This window comes from Amborella trichopoda, chromosome 13 (genome assembly GCF_054954075.1).
Source record: "Amborella trichopoda isolate Santa Cruz 75 chromosome 13, AtrichopodaSantaCruz75HAP2 v2.0, whole genome shotgun sequence".
NCBI lineage: Eukaryota > Viridiplantae > Streptophyta > Magnoliopsida > Amborellales > Amborellaceae > Amborella > Amborella trichopoda.
The window spans coordinates 46,272,477-46,290,099 of NC_142348.1; the positions used below are offsets into that span (position 1 = coordinate 46,272,477).

A 17,623-nucleotide genomic window follows, 5' to 3' on the forward strand; every position below is an offset into this window, starting at 1 on the left:
ACCTCATTTTCCCAAGTAAATACCATTCTACCCCCCACCCTTCTAACTAATGACAAAAACGGTGACTCGTCATGGCTTTAAACATCTGGTCAAGGCAAACTCTACACACTTGTACTTGTATCCAAATGGAACTAGCAACCATCCAATTTTGATGATCAAGAGTGGGCTAAGAACAATAATGTTATGGACTGATGCGATTACGTTTGTTTGTCATGTAATAATTAATATATGATATTATTATCGGATCACTTCCAGCTATTCGGATGACTAAATGTCATATGTATAACCCATAGAAACCTCGACCACAAATAAGTGAAACCATGTTCTCTAGAAACTGGATTACACCATTTGATTCAATCAAAAAATGGAAACTAATGTGATCCACACAATGACCTTCAACTAGATTTGGGACCCAAATAAAGTCCAACAGATAGATTGAACTCAGTGAAAATATGCGCCCTGATATGACGTAATTTGTTTGAGATCGATAATAATTCAATATTTTTCATAATTCAATTTTCCCCTATGTCAACTTGATGATCTTAGAAAGTCGTAGGATATTGTGGTCCATTCAGACAAGGAATCCACTGTCCATCCAGACTAATAGCTTATCTCTACAGTCCAATGCATGTTTCTAGGGCCCAGGCTTTACCATAAAAAGAAAAGACCCACCTCAAAATTCCCCTAAAAAATATAGTTTTCATGTTGAAAGAGCATCAAAGTGTTCATCTCAACCACGACTATTATGGATTTGAAAAAGAATATTGATTTCAAGGTTGAGAACTGGTGTATCGTTTTTTTTTTTTGGATAATTTAATGGGGATGATAAGGCCCTACCCGATTTTTGAAATCATTAATGGTTTTTAAATACGTGAGGTGGGAATGAAAATCTAGACCTTAGTTGGGGCATAAATGGTGCTATCACCGCGACCCTAACCCCATTATAAAAAAACTAGTGTATTTTGTTGTAAACATTTTTATTATAAATAGATCTGCATTTTTTTGGAGCCTCAAATTTAATAATTAGAGGCATAATTAAATTTTTAGGCCATCATATCTGCATTATCCTAAAGAGGACTTCGAAGTGTGGCATTAATTTTTATCATAAACCCTAGGACCTATGCTAAATGCATCCTAAAATAATGCCATAAAGGGATTTGAACCCGGACTACAAATGTCATTACACTAAAAGAACAAGGTTCAAGGCATTTACAAAGAAGTAGGATGGGTTTAGCCATTTCGATTAATGATTGGGGCAATTATCTCATTTTCCATTAATTATGCTTATTAATTAAACACAAAATAATCTCCATTTATTTTCCATCTCTTCTTCTTTGTGTGCAAATCTCAGTAAGAAAAACCAAACCATGGATGAAGAATATGATGTGATCGTTTTAGGCACAGGCCTCAAAGAATGCATCTTAAGTGGCCTCCTCTCAGTTGATGGCCTCAAGGTCCCTTTTCTCAACACCATCATATTTGTTTTTACTTTTTTAAAAAAAAATATTATTATTATTTTAATTTCATTGATTGGGGTCCTTGTCTCCTATAATAGGTTTAATGAAATAGTTGATTCATTTTTCTCTGAATTTTTTTTATCCTCTTTTTTTATTTATTGAGTAGATAATTGAATATGAATTCATGAATTTGCATAGTTTCTGTTTTTGTTTATTTGTGATCAATAAACAAATTGTAGTAAAGAAAATGAAATTATGATTTTCTTCCTTTTTTTTATTCTCATTTTCACGGTCATTTCCTAGTAATTTAATTAGAGATTTGAGTTATATGATGTAATTGTTTGAATGCATGTTTTCCGTTGAATTAATGATAATTGTGCTTGTAATCAGATTTCTAAATACAGGAGTAATGTAAATATAATATGATTTGTCAGCATTATCTGGAGTTTTGTTTTATGTACTAAATTAGTGATCATAAAATTGGACCCGCCTTACATTTACTCATTGGAGGGGCCCACCCCAATTCTATATGCCGTCTCATAGATAAAATATTTTTGGTAAAAAACAAATCATAATTCTTATTGTCTCCAACTCTCCATTCATAAACATTGTAAATTAGAGATTAAAAAAAAAAAAAAACACAACCAGTTGGATGGACATCTATCGTGAGTGAATTGGAGATTTAATAAAAAAAAAAAAAAAGAAAGAAAAAAAACAACCAGTTGGATCACCTATTCCCAGGTTGATTCACGAGTTCTGACCATTGGAAATTGCCCGGGAAAAGAAGGGCCCAGGGTGACAACCCGACAATCCTAGTTGGGCCGTCCAGAACTTCCGTGGCAACTCGACCGATTTTAAGTCAGTTAAATTTTACAAATTATATTTTTAAGTTTCAACAAATCAAACAAACATCGTTACAGGACTTGCCTCGGCCAAGCGATTCCACTATAGGCTGAGGCGAGTTATTCGGGCGAGTCACTCTTGTATAAGGCCAATAAAACATACAAAAATTATTATTTTTTTAAAATAAAACGAAGGTTGTAAAGTAAAATGAAACCAACATCAATGTTAAAAAATCCAAACAAGCTTACAAAAAAGTGCACAAAAAAGGATTTTTAAAAAATAGATTTATAGTTGGGGATAATTTTTAAAATTTAGAAAGGAAATTTGTTTAAAATACTGATTATGGCGAAAAATTTTCACCAAATTTTGACAAAAAATTCAAATCATACATAAAATGTTCAGAAAACATTCCCATATTTTTTTAAAATTTATGGATTTTCTAAAATTATTTTATGTATTATTGGCCCTTCATACTGTGGTTTAACTTTTAAAATTGTATTTTTTGAAGCACCGGCATAAGTAAAGCAGCTCTTTTAAAATTTTTGGATTTTTTAAAATTGTTTTATGTATTATTGGCCCTTCATACTGTGGTTTAACTTTTAAAATTGTCTTTTTTGGAGCACCAGTATAAGCAACGCAGCTCTTCAAAAGCACTTTTCTGACGTTTTTTATCCTCACATTTTTCTCTTAATCTATAGAAGTTGGACACAGGTTTGGACTCACTAGGGATTTGATCCTGAGCTTCCTGTCTAACTCAGAAAAGTCTGAGTCCAATAGGTGAATATTTAATAAGAAACTTAAAATGATTATTAGGCAATTCAAGACTAGGGCAATTTCTAAAGTTTTTGGCTCTCGATCTGCAGTTGATGAGGATGATTTCAAGTTTGGCTAGGTGATTTTTAAATTCAATAATACATTTTAGGACTAATCCTATATATCAACCTCATCATCGTAACCTTATCCTAACTATCAGGAGTTCTACCATTCGGCTCTATCAAGGGTCATACCCAAACGCTCTAGTTTGGGCATAATATGTTGGATTAAGATTCATGATAGAGATGAGGCAAAAGTTCTCTGCTGACTGCCAACATAATACAACGCCCCTCCTTTGACATCCAGGCTTGCGACTGGCAAAGTTACCAATCCTTCACATCTTTTTCATATAAATTTCGAAGCTTTTGGGGAAAGCATAATATGGGCCATATGATATGGTTATGGACTTAAGGTAAAGCTCGGTAGGCATGACTCATCAACGTCCCACTAATAATTAGGTCCACCAAATATGAAATTCTTGTGTGTCCTACTCCTTGCCATCACTATTGATTGGATGGTGATGACCCTTGTCGCTATACTTTTACTATGATATTTGGATCTTACTATCCTCTCATTTTGCCACCACAACTTATTTCTTAACAGGGAAATGTATAAAAAAAATCTAAGGGATGCATTTACGATATAAGTGGGGAGTTTTTATTTTGTTTAACCATCCCATTACAAAATGTCCAAAAATTATATGCGCCCGCTACAGCATACTGTACATTCACTCCCTCTGATAAAATCCTATCTAGAAGTATTCTGAAGATCCTGAATTTGGAGACATAACCTTCTCAACTTAGTGATCCTCCTCAAAAAAAAGAAAAAACAAAAGAAAAAAAGGAAAATAAATTTATGTAGTATGTTTTGAAAAAAATAACGTAGTGAGCATCTTTTTTTTGACGATCAGACCTAAGTGTCTAAGAACTTAACATACGTTTTTTTTTTTTTTTTTTTTTTTTTTTTTTTTTTTTTTTTTTTTTTTTTTTGAAACTATGCATTCGGTGATTGTAAAGTGGATCCCAAAATTTTGGGTTGAAAAAATTCCTTCTAAGCAGCTATTTCGCTAGAGGAAGTAAGTTTACAATGTGCTCTCCAAGGAGTTCGATCAACTCTCTATGATAAAATTGGTACCTCTAGCAGTCCATTTCATTGAGTCATAGTTGATTCTCATGGAACACGCTCTCAAAAATTACCATTTATCACTATTAATGTTCTACTATACTTAAACTAGTTGTTGTAGTTCCTCATGCTTAACTTGTTATATTCACTATCACCAATTGTTTGGATTTTCATTGTTTTTCTTCTAAAATCCTTAAACTCTTTACATTTATAAACAGGTCCTTCATATGGACAAGAATGACTATTATGGAGGTGAATCAACTTCTCTTAATCTCAACCAGGTACTTATTTGGAACTATCTTCACTTTTGTATACTATGACTCAGATACATACATCTCTATTGGTCTGTACACTACTTCTAAATCACTGATGTTTTCTCTTACAGCTTTGGAAGAGGTTTAGAGGTGATGATAAGCCTCCGGAGCACTTAGGCTCTAGTAGGGAGTATAATGTTGATATGATCCCCAAGGTATCTGTCATTTCAAACTTTAGTTCCACCATTGCTGTCCGCTCACGTTGTTTTTGTGTTTTTCGAATGGCCTTTTCTTTATTGGATCATTGAAAGTGCATGGTTTTCACTTGATAATGGATAGTTCATGACGAGGATTTATCTTTTTAAAATATTGAAAACATCTTGATTCGTGCTAATTATCAAAATAACTCTCACTTTTTGTTCTGTGAGTTTCGGGTTGTTTGGATCCTGGGGCATGCAGCAATGTTTTTAACCCCAGATTTTCTTGGAAAAACATATTTGGCAAATTTTATGCTCCAACACCTGTTATGTCTAAGCACAAAGCAGAAAACAAACATCAGTATTGACAAAATTTTAGCTTCCAAGAACATGTTTAATGAAGAACTGATGAATTCATTGCTTTCTAGTTTACGATGGCCAATGGTGGTTTGGTACGCACTCTTATCCACACTAATGTTACGAAGTACTTGAACTTCAAGGCTGTTGATGGAAGTTATGTATACAACAAAGGAAAGGTATGCTCAGTTATAAGTCACTGCTCCATGTATTGTCTCATTATCAATTCAAATTCATTTCCCTTCTGTCCTATTTTCTACAGATTCACAAGGTGCCTGCTACTGATGTAGAGGCATTGAAATCCCCGCTAATGGGACTCTTTGAGAAGCGTCGTGCGCAGAAGTTCTTTGTGTTTGTTCAAGATTATGAAGAAAGTGATCCGAAAACACATGATGGAATGGACCTAATGAAAGTAACGACAAGTGAACTTATAACGTATTAATCTGCACTCTGTTTGAGCTTTTGCTCTTATCTCATTTCAAATCCTATTTGCAATTCTCATCACTGTCTAGACATGTTTTTCAGAAGTTTGGCTTCAAGTTACTCTTAAACATTTACAGTTTACTGCATGCCTAATTTCTTTGAATGATACCATAAATGCCTCAAACTCTATCGCTACACGAACTAAATTCTATGACTAGTACAAATTTGGATTCATTTCCCCTATGACATGAAGTGTTTTTTGTAGTAGAAAAGAGTTGCCAGAGAATTTTCTTTAGTTAGAACGAGGGTCGAAGCTCCCTTATAAATGAGTTGCTAAGAGAATTTTCTTTAGTGTTTCTGTTGAACCTTAATATGTTTCATCCGTTTATGAAATACCAAATTCAAAGAAAGCCATATAGCTCTTATTTTGTCATTTCAGAGGTATAGGAATTGGAAGTTGGAACACCAATATAATGGAGGAGAGCGCACAGCCACGCAAGCTCAATGCAAGTGTGAAATATTGACCAATATATAGCTTTGGTAGAGGATTTAGATACAATTTATTTGATTCTTTTAGGAGTAAGCAAGTATCTTAGAAGCTGTACAAAAACATGTAATCAGGTAACATAGTGAAACTGAAACAGGGGAGGGGGGACATCGCACCCAATTAGGATCCAAATAGGAAATAATATTCAATTTTGAGGACGACGAGAAGTTTGTGGTGTAGAGTTGAGCTAGCATATTTGGATAATGTGATGAACAACTTCCCGATAGGCTTTCTACTGAACAACCTAGAACATGTGATAACAGTAATAATATTAGATCAGGCCAGCAAATTTTGAGACTTTGTAAGACTTCCATAGTAGGAGTTCGGGGATACCATATGGCTAGCATAGGGTATCAAGATCAAGGTTTAGTCCCTAATAGAGAAATCTTCGACAAGTCAAATGTGTATGCTGGTTGTAAGTTGTTATGGTATAGCTGAATTTTCCTCCCATTTCATGATACCTGTATAAATCTTCTTTTAACTGATCTTTATATATGTCTATAATTTTTCCTTGTTTTAACCAGGAGTATGGATTGAAATAGTTTTCATGGTCAAACATCTTTACCTTTCATCCAGGAAATACGGTTTAGATGCAAACACGGTCGACTTTATTGGGCATGCTTTGGCACTTCATAGAGATGACAACTATTTGGGTGAGCCTGCACTGGATACTGTGAAAAGGATGAAGGTGATATTGCATCTACTTTTAAATAGTAGTTTAGTGCTTGATTTTCTGAATCTAGTGTCTTGATGTGTAAAAGAAGCATCTTTTTTTCTAATTTATATTTTAAATATAAATAAAAGAGGCAGAGTCTTTTGCCGGGGATTTAACCATTGAAGGCGAAATATCATAGTCTATTGGCATTTAACATGGTCCCACTATTTATGCTGTAATACCCTATGCTATTGATACTATGGATGTTTTGATGCCTTCTTGTACACATATTGTCCAATTGCATGTTGGTGCCTGTAGACCCGCCGTTTAAGGATTTGCTTCCTGAGATAGAATTCTGCTTGGTGGTTTAATCATTCATTTTACTATCACCAAAGTAAAAACAAAAACTGAAAAAGAAAAAGAGAGTGAAAAAGCAGCTAACATTGTACATGATCAAGTGAGCATATTGATATACAGTGGACATTAACTCAATTTTTGAATTTATCGGGCATTTCGCTTGACTGGTAAAATAAGAATTTGTTATATACAGTTGACTTTTAACTCAAGTTTTGAATTTATCGCATTTCGCTTGACTGGTAAAATAATAATTTGTTAATTTCAATGCATAATGCAATTTCTCTGCCTTTGCTCTATGTAGCTCTATGCAGAATCTTTAGCACGCTTTCAAGGAGGATCCCCTTACATTTATCCAATGTATGGACTTGGAGAACTCCCCCAGGTTTGTTCTCAGCATATATTCTTTCACAGGAGAAATGAATAGAAACCATTTTCTTCTGGGATTATCATCATGTAATGAAATGATGGATGTTAATGCAGAGTCCATCAGATCCTCCAATGGGTCCATATCTTGTTATGGTGTGTTCCACTGTAAGTTGGTGCACACACCATGACAATGGTTTCAATTAGTACAGTGCATATATATATACATATATTAGCAGAGGTCTACCTCGTGCTTTGACAGAGAAAACTTTTTCACTGTTTTCAGGCATTTGCCCGTCTTAGTGCTGTTTATGGTGGAACATACATGCTTAACAAACAGGAGTGCAAGGTACTCTTTGCATCTAAATATCTAATTATCAGATAAGTCTTAATACAATAGTAACAAAGTTGTTCTCACGGATTTCTCAAGTTTTAACACATTGCGTGGAAAATTTACAGGTGGAATTAGATGCAGAGGGTAAGGTTTTTGGCGTGACTTCTGAGGGTGAAACAGCCAAATGCAAGAAAGTTGTATGTGATCCTTCCTACTTGCCTGACAAGGTAAATACTAAAATTCAATGAATTTACCTTATTGAATGTATCCATTTAAAATTTTGATCTTTTTTTGTGTAAAATTATTTAGTTGAAATCCACGAATGCCAACAGGTTAAGAAGGTGGGGAGAGTTGCCAGAGCAATTTGCATAATGAGTCATCCAATCCCAAACACCAGTGATTCTCACTCTGTGCAAGTCATCCTCCCTCAGAAACAACTTGGACGCAAATCAGATATGTATGATTTTTCCATTCTACACATTTCTTTTACCAGTTGTACTTATAACAAGCATGATTGATAACAAAGATCCGTATTGGATTTGGAAATGGATATGAGAGAGAGAGAGAGAGAGAGAGAGAGAGTGTATTTGTGCATGTCTAACAAAAGAAAGAAAAGACTTTTGTTAACGACCTGTGGAATTGTGTGAGAACCGCATTGATGGGCCTCTTACGTAAGAATCATGCAGACATGTCTCTCTCTCATAGCAAATATAAAAGATCTGTCAGATATTAAGCAATGCTTCACCATCAATTTGATTAGAAGGTGGCAATTCTTCTCTAAATGAGTGATTTAATACAGGGATTCGGGTAGGGGCTCACTAGGGTCCCAAGCCAGAATCAGGTCTTGCAGATTGGCCAGAGACTCTACTAAGTCCTAAAATAATAATAATAACATATTACAAATTTGCCTGATGGGTTTGATTCCGGATCAGCAGCCTACCCATTTTGAGTAACTCAAGCGAGTCCGAGGGGTACTCCCTGAGTATGATGCAGTCTGCACTAAGCACACTAGATGTGATTGTATTCATGTCCAGATTCCAGACCTATGTGATTAATTGTATTAATCCTTTGACAAATGATTGCAGGTACCTCTTTTGCTGTTCTTATTCACACAATGTAGCCCCTAAAGGAAAGTATATAGCTTTTGTCTCGACTGAAGCCGAGACAGACGAGCCTGAGGTAGAACTGAAGCCTGGAATTGATCTGCTTGGACCAGTGGATGAAAAGTTCTTTGATATATACGATAGATATGAGCCCACTAACAAGCATGATGGGGACAACTGCTTCATATCCACTGTAAGTTGTTTTTGTTGTTATAGCTCTAGTTTTATTTTTTTCATTGTTGATTTTTTTCTTAGTATTTAACTTTTCAACAGGTGTTTGTTATTAATCTTAGATATTCTTTTTTCGTTTTTTACAAAATCTTTTACAGAGCTATGATGCTTCAACACATTTTGAGTCAACTGTGGAGGATGTGCTCGCCATGTACAGTAAAATTACTGGAAAGGTAGCTGTCCATTTAATTCATGTGAAGAAAAATTAGGAAAATGTCATTGCATTCGTGAGTTTCAAATTTTTGAAATAAAAGCATTTACACATGAGAGAGAGAGAGAGAGAGTTGGCTTTAAGGTGTTCTCAAAGCTAAGTTTAATGAGAACAGAGAGAGAATGTTGGCTTTAAGGTTCTCAAAGCTAAGCTTAATGAGACTTTCTCAACTGTTACGCTAACATCCGACAACCAAGTCTTATCCATAAATAGAAGTGCGAATCTTTCAAGAACAATGAAAGCAGCAAACCCCTTAACTCTTGTGAGTAACAACAAAGAACACAAGATTCAACTTGAGAGTAGAGCCTGTATTTTGTCTGAAAATGAACACAAGGTTCAGAAAGAGCTCACAGCTCGAACTTTGAACTATGAACTCAAGTTTCAAAAGGAACCAAGAGCTCAAAACTTTTCTAAAAGTGACAAATAGTATCTATGCATTAATAGATGGACCCAGATGTACGAGATGCTCTCGCTGTCTTTGAGGTATTAAATGCTCCTGACTTGAAAATCCAATCAACAATAGAGTTTCTTGACGAGTTTGACACCACCAAGCCCAGTGAACCATTGTAAGTCTGATTTGCATGCCCAAAGTAACTTGTGGCGAACATGACACTGTATTGATTTGACCTCGATGTTTGGTTTGGGTTTGGACTTGACATTGAACTCAAAATGAATAGATGGCTTGGAGATTTTGGTGGAGAAAAGTGGTTTCAAAGTTAACACCAACTAGAGTAGAGTAGGAAAAACATCAGAACTGTTTCCAACTCTAAAAGGGGGGGGGGGGGGCAGACAGACAGTAGACATGGCATCACTGTTTGGGCAGTGACGAGAAAGAAAGCTTAATGCTGGTGAAAAGTCGCCTTAGCCTTGGTATCATGTAAGGGGCATAATGCTAGTGAGAAGCCGAGCGGCTTAACTACCTATGGAAACATGCTTAACATCAATGAAAGAGTTTGATCAGCCAATTTAAAGCATCTTGGCCCAAAAATCAATCCCACCTTGATTAACTTGACTATGATCACGACACAGCCTTAACTTGACCTTGCCTGCTGCACCTAGGCACAATTATGAGAGTTTATGAGAAACACAGTAAAGTACCCAATTCTCTCTCTCGCGCACCGAGTCAACTAAAGTTGTTTTGAAACACCCATGAAAAGAGCATGTTAAAATTCAAGAATTATGGTTCCTCTCTCCATTGTTTTCATTACATAGAGCATAAGTACCATAATAGGTAAATGTTTAGCTAAACTAGAAGAATTGATGGGTCTTCAAATATTTATGTGAGCTAATCTTTTTTAATCACTGTAATTCTTTCCAGGTCCTTGATCTTACAGTGGACCTGAGTGGTGCTAGTGCATCTGGTGAAGAATCTGAAGCATAACAACCTTCAAACTGGAGTGCTTTATTACACAAGAATATTGAGGGACTACAATTTTTTGTTGGAATTCTTTAATTCTTTCTGGCTGTTACCTAAGTTTGGCCACCACGAGGGTTACTTCGTTCTTATATTCATGAGTTTTAGGGAGACTATTCTAAATGATTTGAACTCTACTAAATTAATGTTAAGTAGTGACTTGCCTTGAGTTTCTAGTCTGCTGGGCAAATTCACAAAACTAGTATCAGGTATGGACTTTGTTTACTGAGCTCTATCATTTTTATTTGCTAAGTATTATATCTTCTTCTGGTATTCTGTGTATGCTAGAGAGGGAGAGAGTTGCAGTTAGTGAGAGAGATACCTTGGGATTTGAGAACATTAAGGGTGCAGAAAAAGCAAGTTAAAAAGAGTTAGTGCAATCAAGATATTAAGGGGGAGGTTTGTTTACTGGAAGTTGTGGCATCCATCACTATGGCGCTTCCCACGTTTGTTTGCAAGAAGTGCAATATTAATTTGGAAACAGCTTCATCCAAATGACGTTGTTTGGGGAAGCTACAGCTTCCATGGCTTATCTTTCATGAGTTACAATGGAAGTTGCGGCTTCTATAACGCATGGAAGATAGGGCTTTGGCAGCCTTGTCTTCCATGATATAAACACCGCTAATAGCGCGTGTTTATGATACCCCTGTATAAGATTGCAACCTTATATAAACTTTATCCTAAAAATGAATATCCTAGCTTTTCAGATTTTTGCTGGAAGCAAAGTAGTTGATACATTTTGCATAGGCCAATAGTGAGTATCACCTAGTGCCATTTGTCAATTTGAAAAGACTACTTTGTGCTATATGCACAAAAAAGAACTCTATAAGGAGTTGTTCCTTTGCCCGACAACCACGGCCTCCATTCTCGCTAATACTTTAAAACAAAATTTATTTTTTCAAAAATAGGCAGGGGCCAATAAACTTTACAGATCTGTTAGTCCCATAAAAAAAATAATAATAATAAAATCGACAAACAACTTACTCGGATATGTCCTTAAATCACACGAGGGACCTAAAGTTCTATATCAAATCCTATAGATCAAGCCATCTGGTGACATGCAACCTTGATAGTCTTCATGCAACCTTGATAGTCTTCTTTGATGAATCACATTCACATCTTTTTTATTATTCTCTATCTTTTCTAGAGGGATTAACCTCCTTTTATAGAGAACATCTTTAGTTAGTAACTCTCACATTCATGGCCTATAGGAGTTGAGATCCAAGTGTAACTCCTACCTTAATTCCCTTAAGTACAGTTAATTAGGATTAACAAGTTGTCACCAAACTATTAATCCTATGTATTGAGTTAAACCTGTTATTAGTCCACTAATGACTCATATAATAGGATGTCATCCAAGCATTCCCACAATTTAATAAAAGATATTTATAAATTAAATAAACTTTATGTATCTACAATATAAAAACAAATTCTTACAAGGAATCCAATTCCAAACACACCATTGAGTTTTCCCTCTACTGACACTGGATTTTCCCTCCAGTGCAACATCCTCTTAAAGCTAAAAAATGGATCAATGTATGTAGCATTGCCTCATGTTAACAGCATGGGATTTCACATATAATTCAATATGACGTTTGTAACATTATTGAAAAAATGAATTTCTAGGAGAAAAATGGCCTAATAGGCTACATTTCCAACAACTCACACTTGGCCTGAAGGCCCTTTAACCTCTTGTAGATGATATGGCCTCATGCATATACTCAACCAGTGTAGTCACACACCACTTTTAAATTTCCTGACCTCCACAGCCTTATATATAACATTGCCTCAGGCTATTTGCATGGGATTTCACATATACCTTACCAGAGTGGTCATACACCACACTTGGATTTCTAGCCTCAATAACCTTATATATGACATTGCCTCATGCTGCCTGCATGATATTTACATATACCTTACCAGAGTGGTCATACACTACACTTTGATTTTCTATCCTCAATAACCTTGTATATGGCATTGTCTCATGCTACTTGCATGAGATTTCACATATACCCTGTCAATATGATCAAACACCACACTTTGATTTCTTGGCCTCAATGGTTTTGTATATGGCATTGCCTCATGCTATATGTATGAGATTTCTCATATATCTTACCAATGTGGTCATATACCACACTTAGATTTTCTGGCCTTAATAACCTTGTATATGGCATTGCCTTAAGCTACTTGCATGGGATTTCACATATACCCTGCTAATGTGGTCAAACACCACACTTGGATTTCTTGACCTCAATAGTTTTATATATGACATTGCGTCATGCTACATGCATGGGATTTTTCATATACTTTACAAAGTATTCACCAAAACATTGAATTTAATTTACATATATCTTTTAGCCAAGAGAAAAAAAGGCATATTGCTTTCACTTGTTTCTTAAACATGTCGTCCACAATTGGTTTTAAGGTCCAAAGTTCAGATTCGGATCATAGGTCAAAATAATAAAAACAATAATAATTTGACAAAGTTGTTGGTATTATTATATACATAAAGAAATCTTTAGGTAGTCTCAACCTTAACAATAACAAAAGAAATAAATATATTATTATATTTCTTTTTGACATGTTCAATAAGTTTCAAATTGATGATGTTATCAAACTATTCAATAATGGCTCCCACTATTATCAATACGTGGTTGTCATCATAATAACAAAAATTAGTCCAATATAGTCTAGCATGATACATCAGTAATTGCTCATTCTTAATGTGCGTTTACAATTATAAAGCTAACAAATTCAATTCCATTTTGGTAAATGATGATTTACTCCCACTATCTAATGAAGAGTAACTTAAATTTCAATAAAAAGGACCGGACATTGATTTGCATTCATTTCATGCTATTAAGATAAAATAGAATGTCAACAAATTTCTAATTTAAGGCAATAAAGAACTTACCACAAAAGCTTTGTAATTGAAACCTACCAAATTCTAATTTAAGGCAATAAAGAACTTGCCACAAATGCTTTATAACGAAACCTGCCAAATTTTAATTTAATGCAATAAAGAACATATCACAAATGCTTTATAATTGAAACCTATCAAATTCTAATTGAACTTACCACCACAAATGCTTTATAATTGAAACCTGCCAAATTTTAATTTAAGGCAATAAAGAACTTATCACAAATGCTTTATAATTGAAACCTGCCAAATTTTAATTTAAAGCAATAAATAACTTACCGTAAATACTTTATAATTGAAATCTATCAAATTCTAATTTAATGCAATAAAGAACTTACCACAAATGCTTTATAATTGAAACCTGTCAAAATCAAATTTAAAGCAATAAAGAACTTGCGACAAATGTTTTATAATTCAAACCTATCAAATTCTAATTTAAGGTAATAAAGAACTTACCACAAATACTTTATAATTGAAAGTTGCAAAATAAAGAACTTACCACAAAAGCTTTACATAACAAACATGTCAAAAGATTCCCACGAAGCATATTTAAGCAAATATGAAGTTCCAACCAGCTGCAAAACACATCCAGAAATCGGACTTGGCTGACCAACAAAGTAAAATGCATCATAACTGGTTTCTACTCCATTTTCTGATGACATAATGGATGGCATTCTTTATTTTTGTAGACTGTTCAGCCATGTAACACTGAAAATACCATCAGCCAGAAACGAGCTCCCATCTGAGCCAAATTCACTAAGTAGATAAGAACTTAATCTCAATTCCTCACAAACTTCGATTGGGCATGATCTCAGCTTGATAGGTGCTTTAGGAGCAAAAGAAACCAATGATCTCTTAACACACCTAAGATCAAATTTCGCCATTGCAAGGCGATAGAAGGCCACAAGCCGTGTTAGTTTCAAAACTCTCTGCACTCTTCAGAGATTTCTTTAGAAGCACCAGCAATTGTTGTTGGGTAGACAAGGAAGAACCCCTACCAATATCACCCCAGGTGAATACGTGGATCCAATCATTCCAGTTGTAGTTGAGACTCCTTTATCAAATAAAAGGTCACAAACAGCGCCATGGAGCATGCAAGGCAGGAATCATCATGATTTCGCTGAGAAATCCATGCCTCCATAGCTTGATTAGGATGACCAAAATGACTATGCATGATGCCCGAGCACAAAAAGGCATGTCTCATATAGCAAATAGTATGCACGACGCAGCTCTGTGACTATCTTCCGAAGCTCCTTTAGGATGGCTTCAAAAGCATTCATTGTAAACAAGTTGGGATGCCTATCAATGAGATTAGCTTTGTCTCTCGGGTGACCTCGCTCTCATACCATTGTTAGACCCAATAAAAATAATAATGAATAAATAAATTAAAAATAAAATCGATGAACAATCTGCCATTAAATCACACAAGGGATCTAAGGTACTATACCGATCTAAGGTACTATACCAAATCCCATATATCAAGCTATCCGGTGACAGGCAATCTTGAGAATCTTTTTCGATGAATCTCATTCACCTCTTTTCTATTATTCTCTATCTTTTTTAGAAGAGTTAACCTCATTTTATAGAGAACACATTTATTTATTAACTGTCACATTCATGGTCTATAGGAGTTGAGATCCAAGTGCAATTCCTACTTTAATTCCCTTAAATACAGCTAATTAAGATCAACAAGTTGTTACCAAACTGTTAATCATATGTAATGTCATTAATCTACTACTGACTCATATAATAGGATGTCATCTAAGCATTCCTACAATTTCATAAAATATATTTATAAATTAAATAAACTTTCTATATCTATAATATAAAAACAAATTTTTACAAGGAATCCAATTCCAAATCCACCACTGGGTTTTCCCTCCAATGCGATATGCTATTGAAGCTAAAAACTGGATCAATGTATATGGCATTGCTTCGTGTTAACCACATAAAATTTCAAATATACTTCAATATGACTTTTGTATCGTTATTGAAAAAATGAATTTTCGAAAGAAAAATGACCCGATAGAATACATTTCCAATAAGATCTACCAAAATAAACAATAAAACTAAATTTATTTATCTCGGATACAAGGAGGTTATGATTACTGGTTGACATTAGATTCAAAATCGGATGGTTGGGAAGATGTCATTTATCAAGCTCAGTTCTGAAGAAAATTTGTGGATCTTTAAGACATCCTAAGCTTAGGATTTGGCATCTGACAGTTTAGAGTGCCTGTGATGATTGAAACGAAGACATTTCACACCAAAAGATTCCCTTGACCAAGCGTTCTACAAGACCGACCATGTGTAGCCGTGGTGGACTGACAGAGCACCTAACATGCCAGGTTTCTATGAAAAAAGAGAGAAAAATGGAAAAAAAAATAAAAAAAAAGGGAAAAAACGTCACTTACATCTTGAGTTTCAAAGAACCTATTCTCAATCGGAGAGTCTTTTTTATTTGAGAGAGTTTATATAGGGTGTCATTCTTGTATTATTGAGATAGAGCACACCTAAAAAATTATTGGAAAAGGTTCTGATGTTAAAAAAAGTCCTCACCATCTTAACCTCAACATCTATGGCCATCTATGGATATGAAAGAAAACAAAGATTTTAAGTTGCGAAAATATAAATATTTTAAGTTGTGAAAATAGTGCATTTTGTAATGTATTATCTGGACCATTGATTTCAAAATTTTTAATTGTTTATTAATCTGCTTGATCTGTCAATTTTTTTGAACCTTAAATTTTATAATTAGGGTAAAAATAGATTTTTCATGATATCGTAACACTTTCCGATACCGAAATTGCATATTTTGACATAGTTTTGAGGTATACCTTATTTCAATAATAGAAAGTTGACAACTTATGCAAAATTTTCTATGTTATTTTGTATTCTACTTATTAGAATTTTTTTATTTTAGAATTAAGGTGCACTTAAAAAATCCATCGGAAAAAAGCTATTTTGATATTGAAAAACCTTTTAATTGATCGTCTCGTCATTGAGATGTACGAATATAAAAAAAAATGATTTTTAGTCCCAAAAATAGTATATCTTACTACACATTATCTGAACCTTCTATTTTTAAGATATTTAGGTATTTATAGATCTACTTGATTTGAACCATTTTGGAAAAAATGATTTTATGTTCCAAAAATAGTACATCGTACTACGTTATCTGAACCTTCTATTTTTCAAATTTTGATGTATTTAGAGATCTACTTTATTTGAACCATTTTGGAGTTTAAAATTTTATAATTAGAGATGAAAATATATTTTCATGTTATCTTAAGAATATTCTACATTAAAATTAAATCTTAAGTTAAAATTAGAACATTAGGCAAACCACACCTTTATTTATATTTTTGATGGATTTTTGGGTGGACTAGTGGTGTAAATGTCTTTGTCCCAAACTTTGAGCATTTCAAAATTTACCTAATCAGCCTGGACTTAGGAAGGAAGGGACAATGGAGAATTTTCATTTGTGTCAAATACACGTATGCCTTGACTATTAGAAATAGAAAACATTGATATTTTTATTGTCGTTTTTTCTGGTAAGTATACTTTATTGTCCTATGCTTTTATAGTTCATTGATATTTTCACCCAGCCTGAGTGTGACCATTTTTTTTTTTAAGAACATCTCCATCTTTGCCAAAAAAAAATGAACTACCGGAAGGTCCCAATCATCCACGTTTATAATATTTTAATATTTTAAAAAGAAAAAGTAGAGCATCCACATTATAATATTTAAAAAAAAATGTATATCTAAACAAAGATTTTCATAGACTTCCTCGGTTCATTTATCAAAAGAAAAAGTTTGTATAAGATTGTAGGAATTTATATTAATTTTATTTAGATGGTTTAGATTTTACATTAATAGAGATTTATCAAATTATTCATGACAGATGAGCAATTTAACACCTTATCTGTATATTTTGATTTAATTTCAAAATACCCATAGAAAGACACATGATCTTCAATCGGAATAAGTTGTAAATGGGTAGAATGTAAATAATTCATC

General features: G+C 34.1%; 1 protein-coding gene and 2 long non-coding RNA genes across 3 annotated transcripts; 1 reads left to right on the forward strand and 2 right to left on the reverse strand.

Annotated features, from left to right (window-relative positions):
- Positions 1 to 1,342: 1,342 nt before the first annotated feature.
- Positions 1,343 to 10,954, forward strand: LOC18442670 (guanosine nucleotide diphosphate dissociation inhibitor At5g09550). The gene is made up of 13 exons (XM_006852884.4): positions 1,343 to 1,454; positions 4,454 to 4,516; positions 4,621 to 4,704; positions 5,115 to 5,222; positions 5,306 to 5,478; positions 6,590 to 6,701; positions 7,327 to 7,407; positions 7,675 to 7,737; positions 7,848 to 7,949; positions 8,055 to 8,179; positions 8,808 to 9,018; positions 9,155 to 9,229; positions 10,586 to 10,954. The coding sequence occupies exons 1-13, from the start codon at positions 1,368 to 1,370 to the stop codon at positions 10,646 to 10,648; spliced, it is 1,347 nt and encodes a 448-aa protein (XP_006852946.1). The 5' UTR covers positions 1,343 to 1,367; the 3' UTR covers positions 10,649 to 10,954.
- Positions 9,452 to 12,052, reverse strand: LOC148779269 (uncharacterized). Its single transcript, XR_016046796.1, has 2 exons — positions 10,266 to 12,052; positions 9,452 to 10,187 (listed from the first exon to the last, which is right to left on the reverse strand). It is a non-coding gene; the product is annotated as an uncharacterized LOC148779269 (long non-coding RNA).
- Positions 12,053 to 12,220: 168 nt separating this feature from the next.
- Positions 12,221 to 14,914, reverse strand: LOC110007959 (uncharacterized). Its single transcript, XR_016046797.1, has 2 exons — positions 14,101 to 14,914; positions 12,221 to 13,962 (listed from the first exon to the last, which is right to left on the reverse strand). It is a non-coding gene; the product is annotated as an uncharacterized LOC110007959 (long non-coding RNA).
- Between the last annotated feature and the right edge of the window lie 2,709 nt (positions 14,915 to 17,623).

Bases quoted from the DNA above. Each gene is read 5' to 3' on its own strand.
- LOC18442670 (XM_006852884.4), top strand. From the start codon at position 1,368: ATGGATGAAGAATATGATGTGATCGTTTTAGGCACAGGCCTCAAAGAA. The intron at 7,408-7,674 runs GTTTGTTCTCAG...CACTGTTTTCAG, and splicing joins GACTTGGAGAACTCCCCCAG to GCATTTGCCCGTCTTAGTGC. The intron at 7,738-7,847 runs GTACTCTTTGCA...GAAAATTTACAG, and splicing joins TTAACAAACAGGAGTGCAAG to GTGGAATTAGATGCAGAGGG.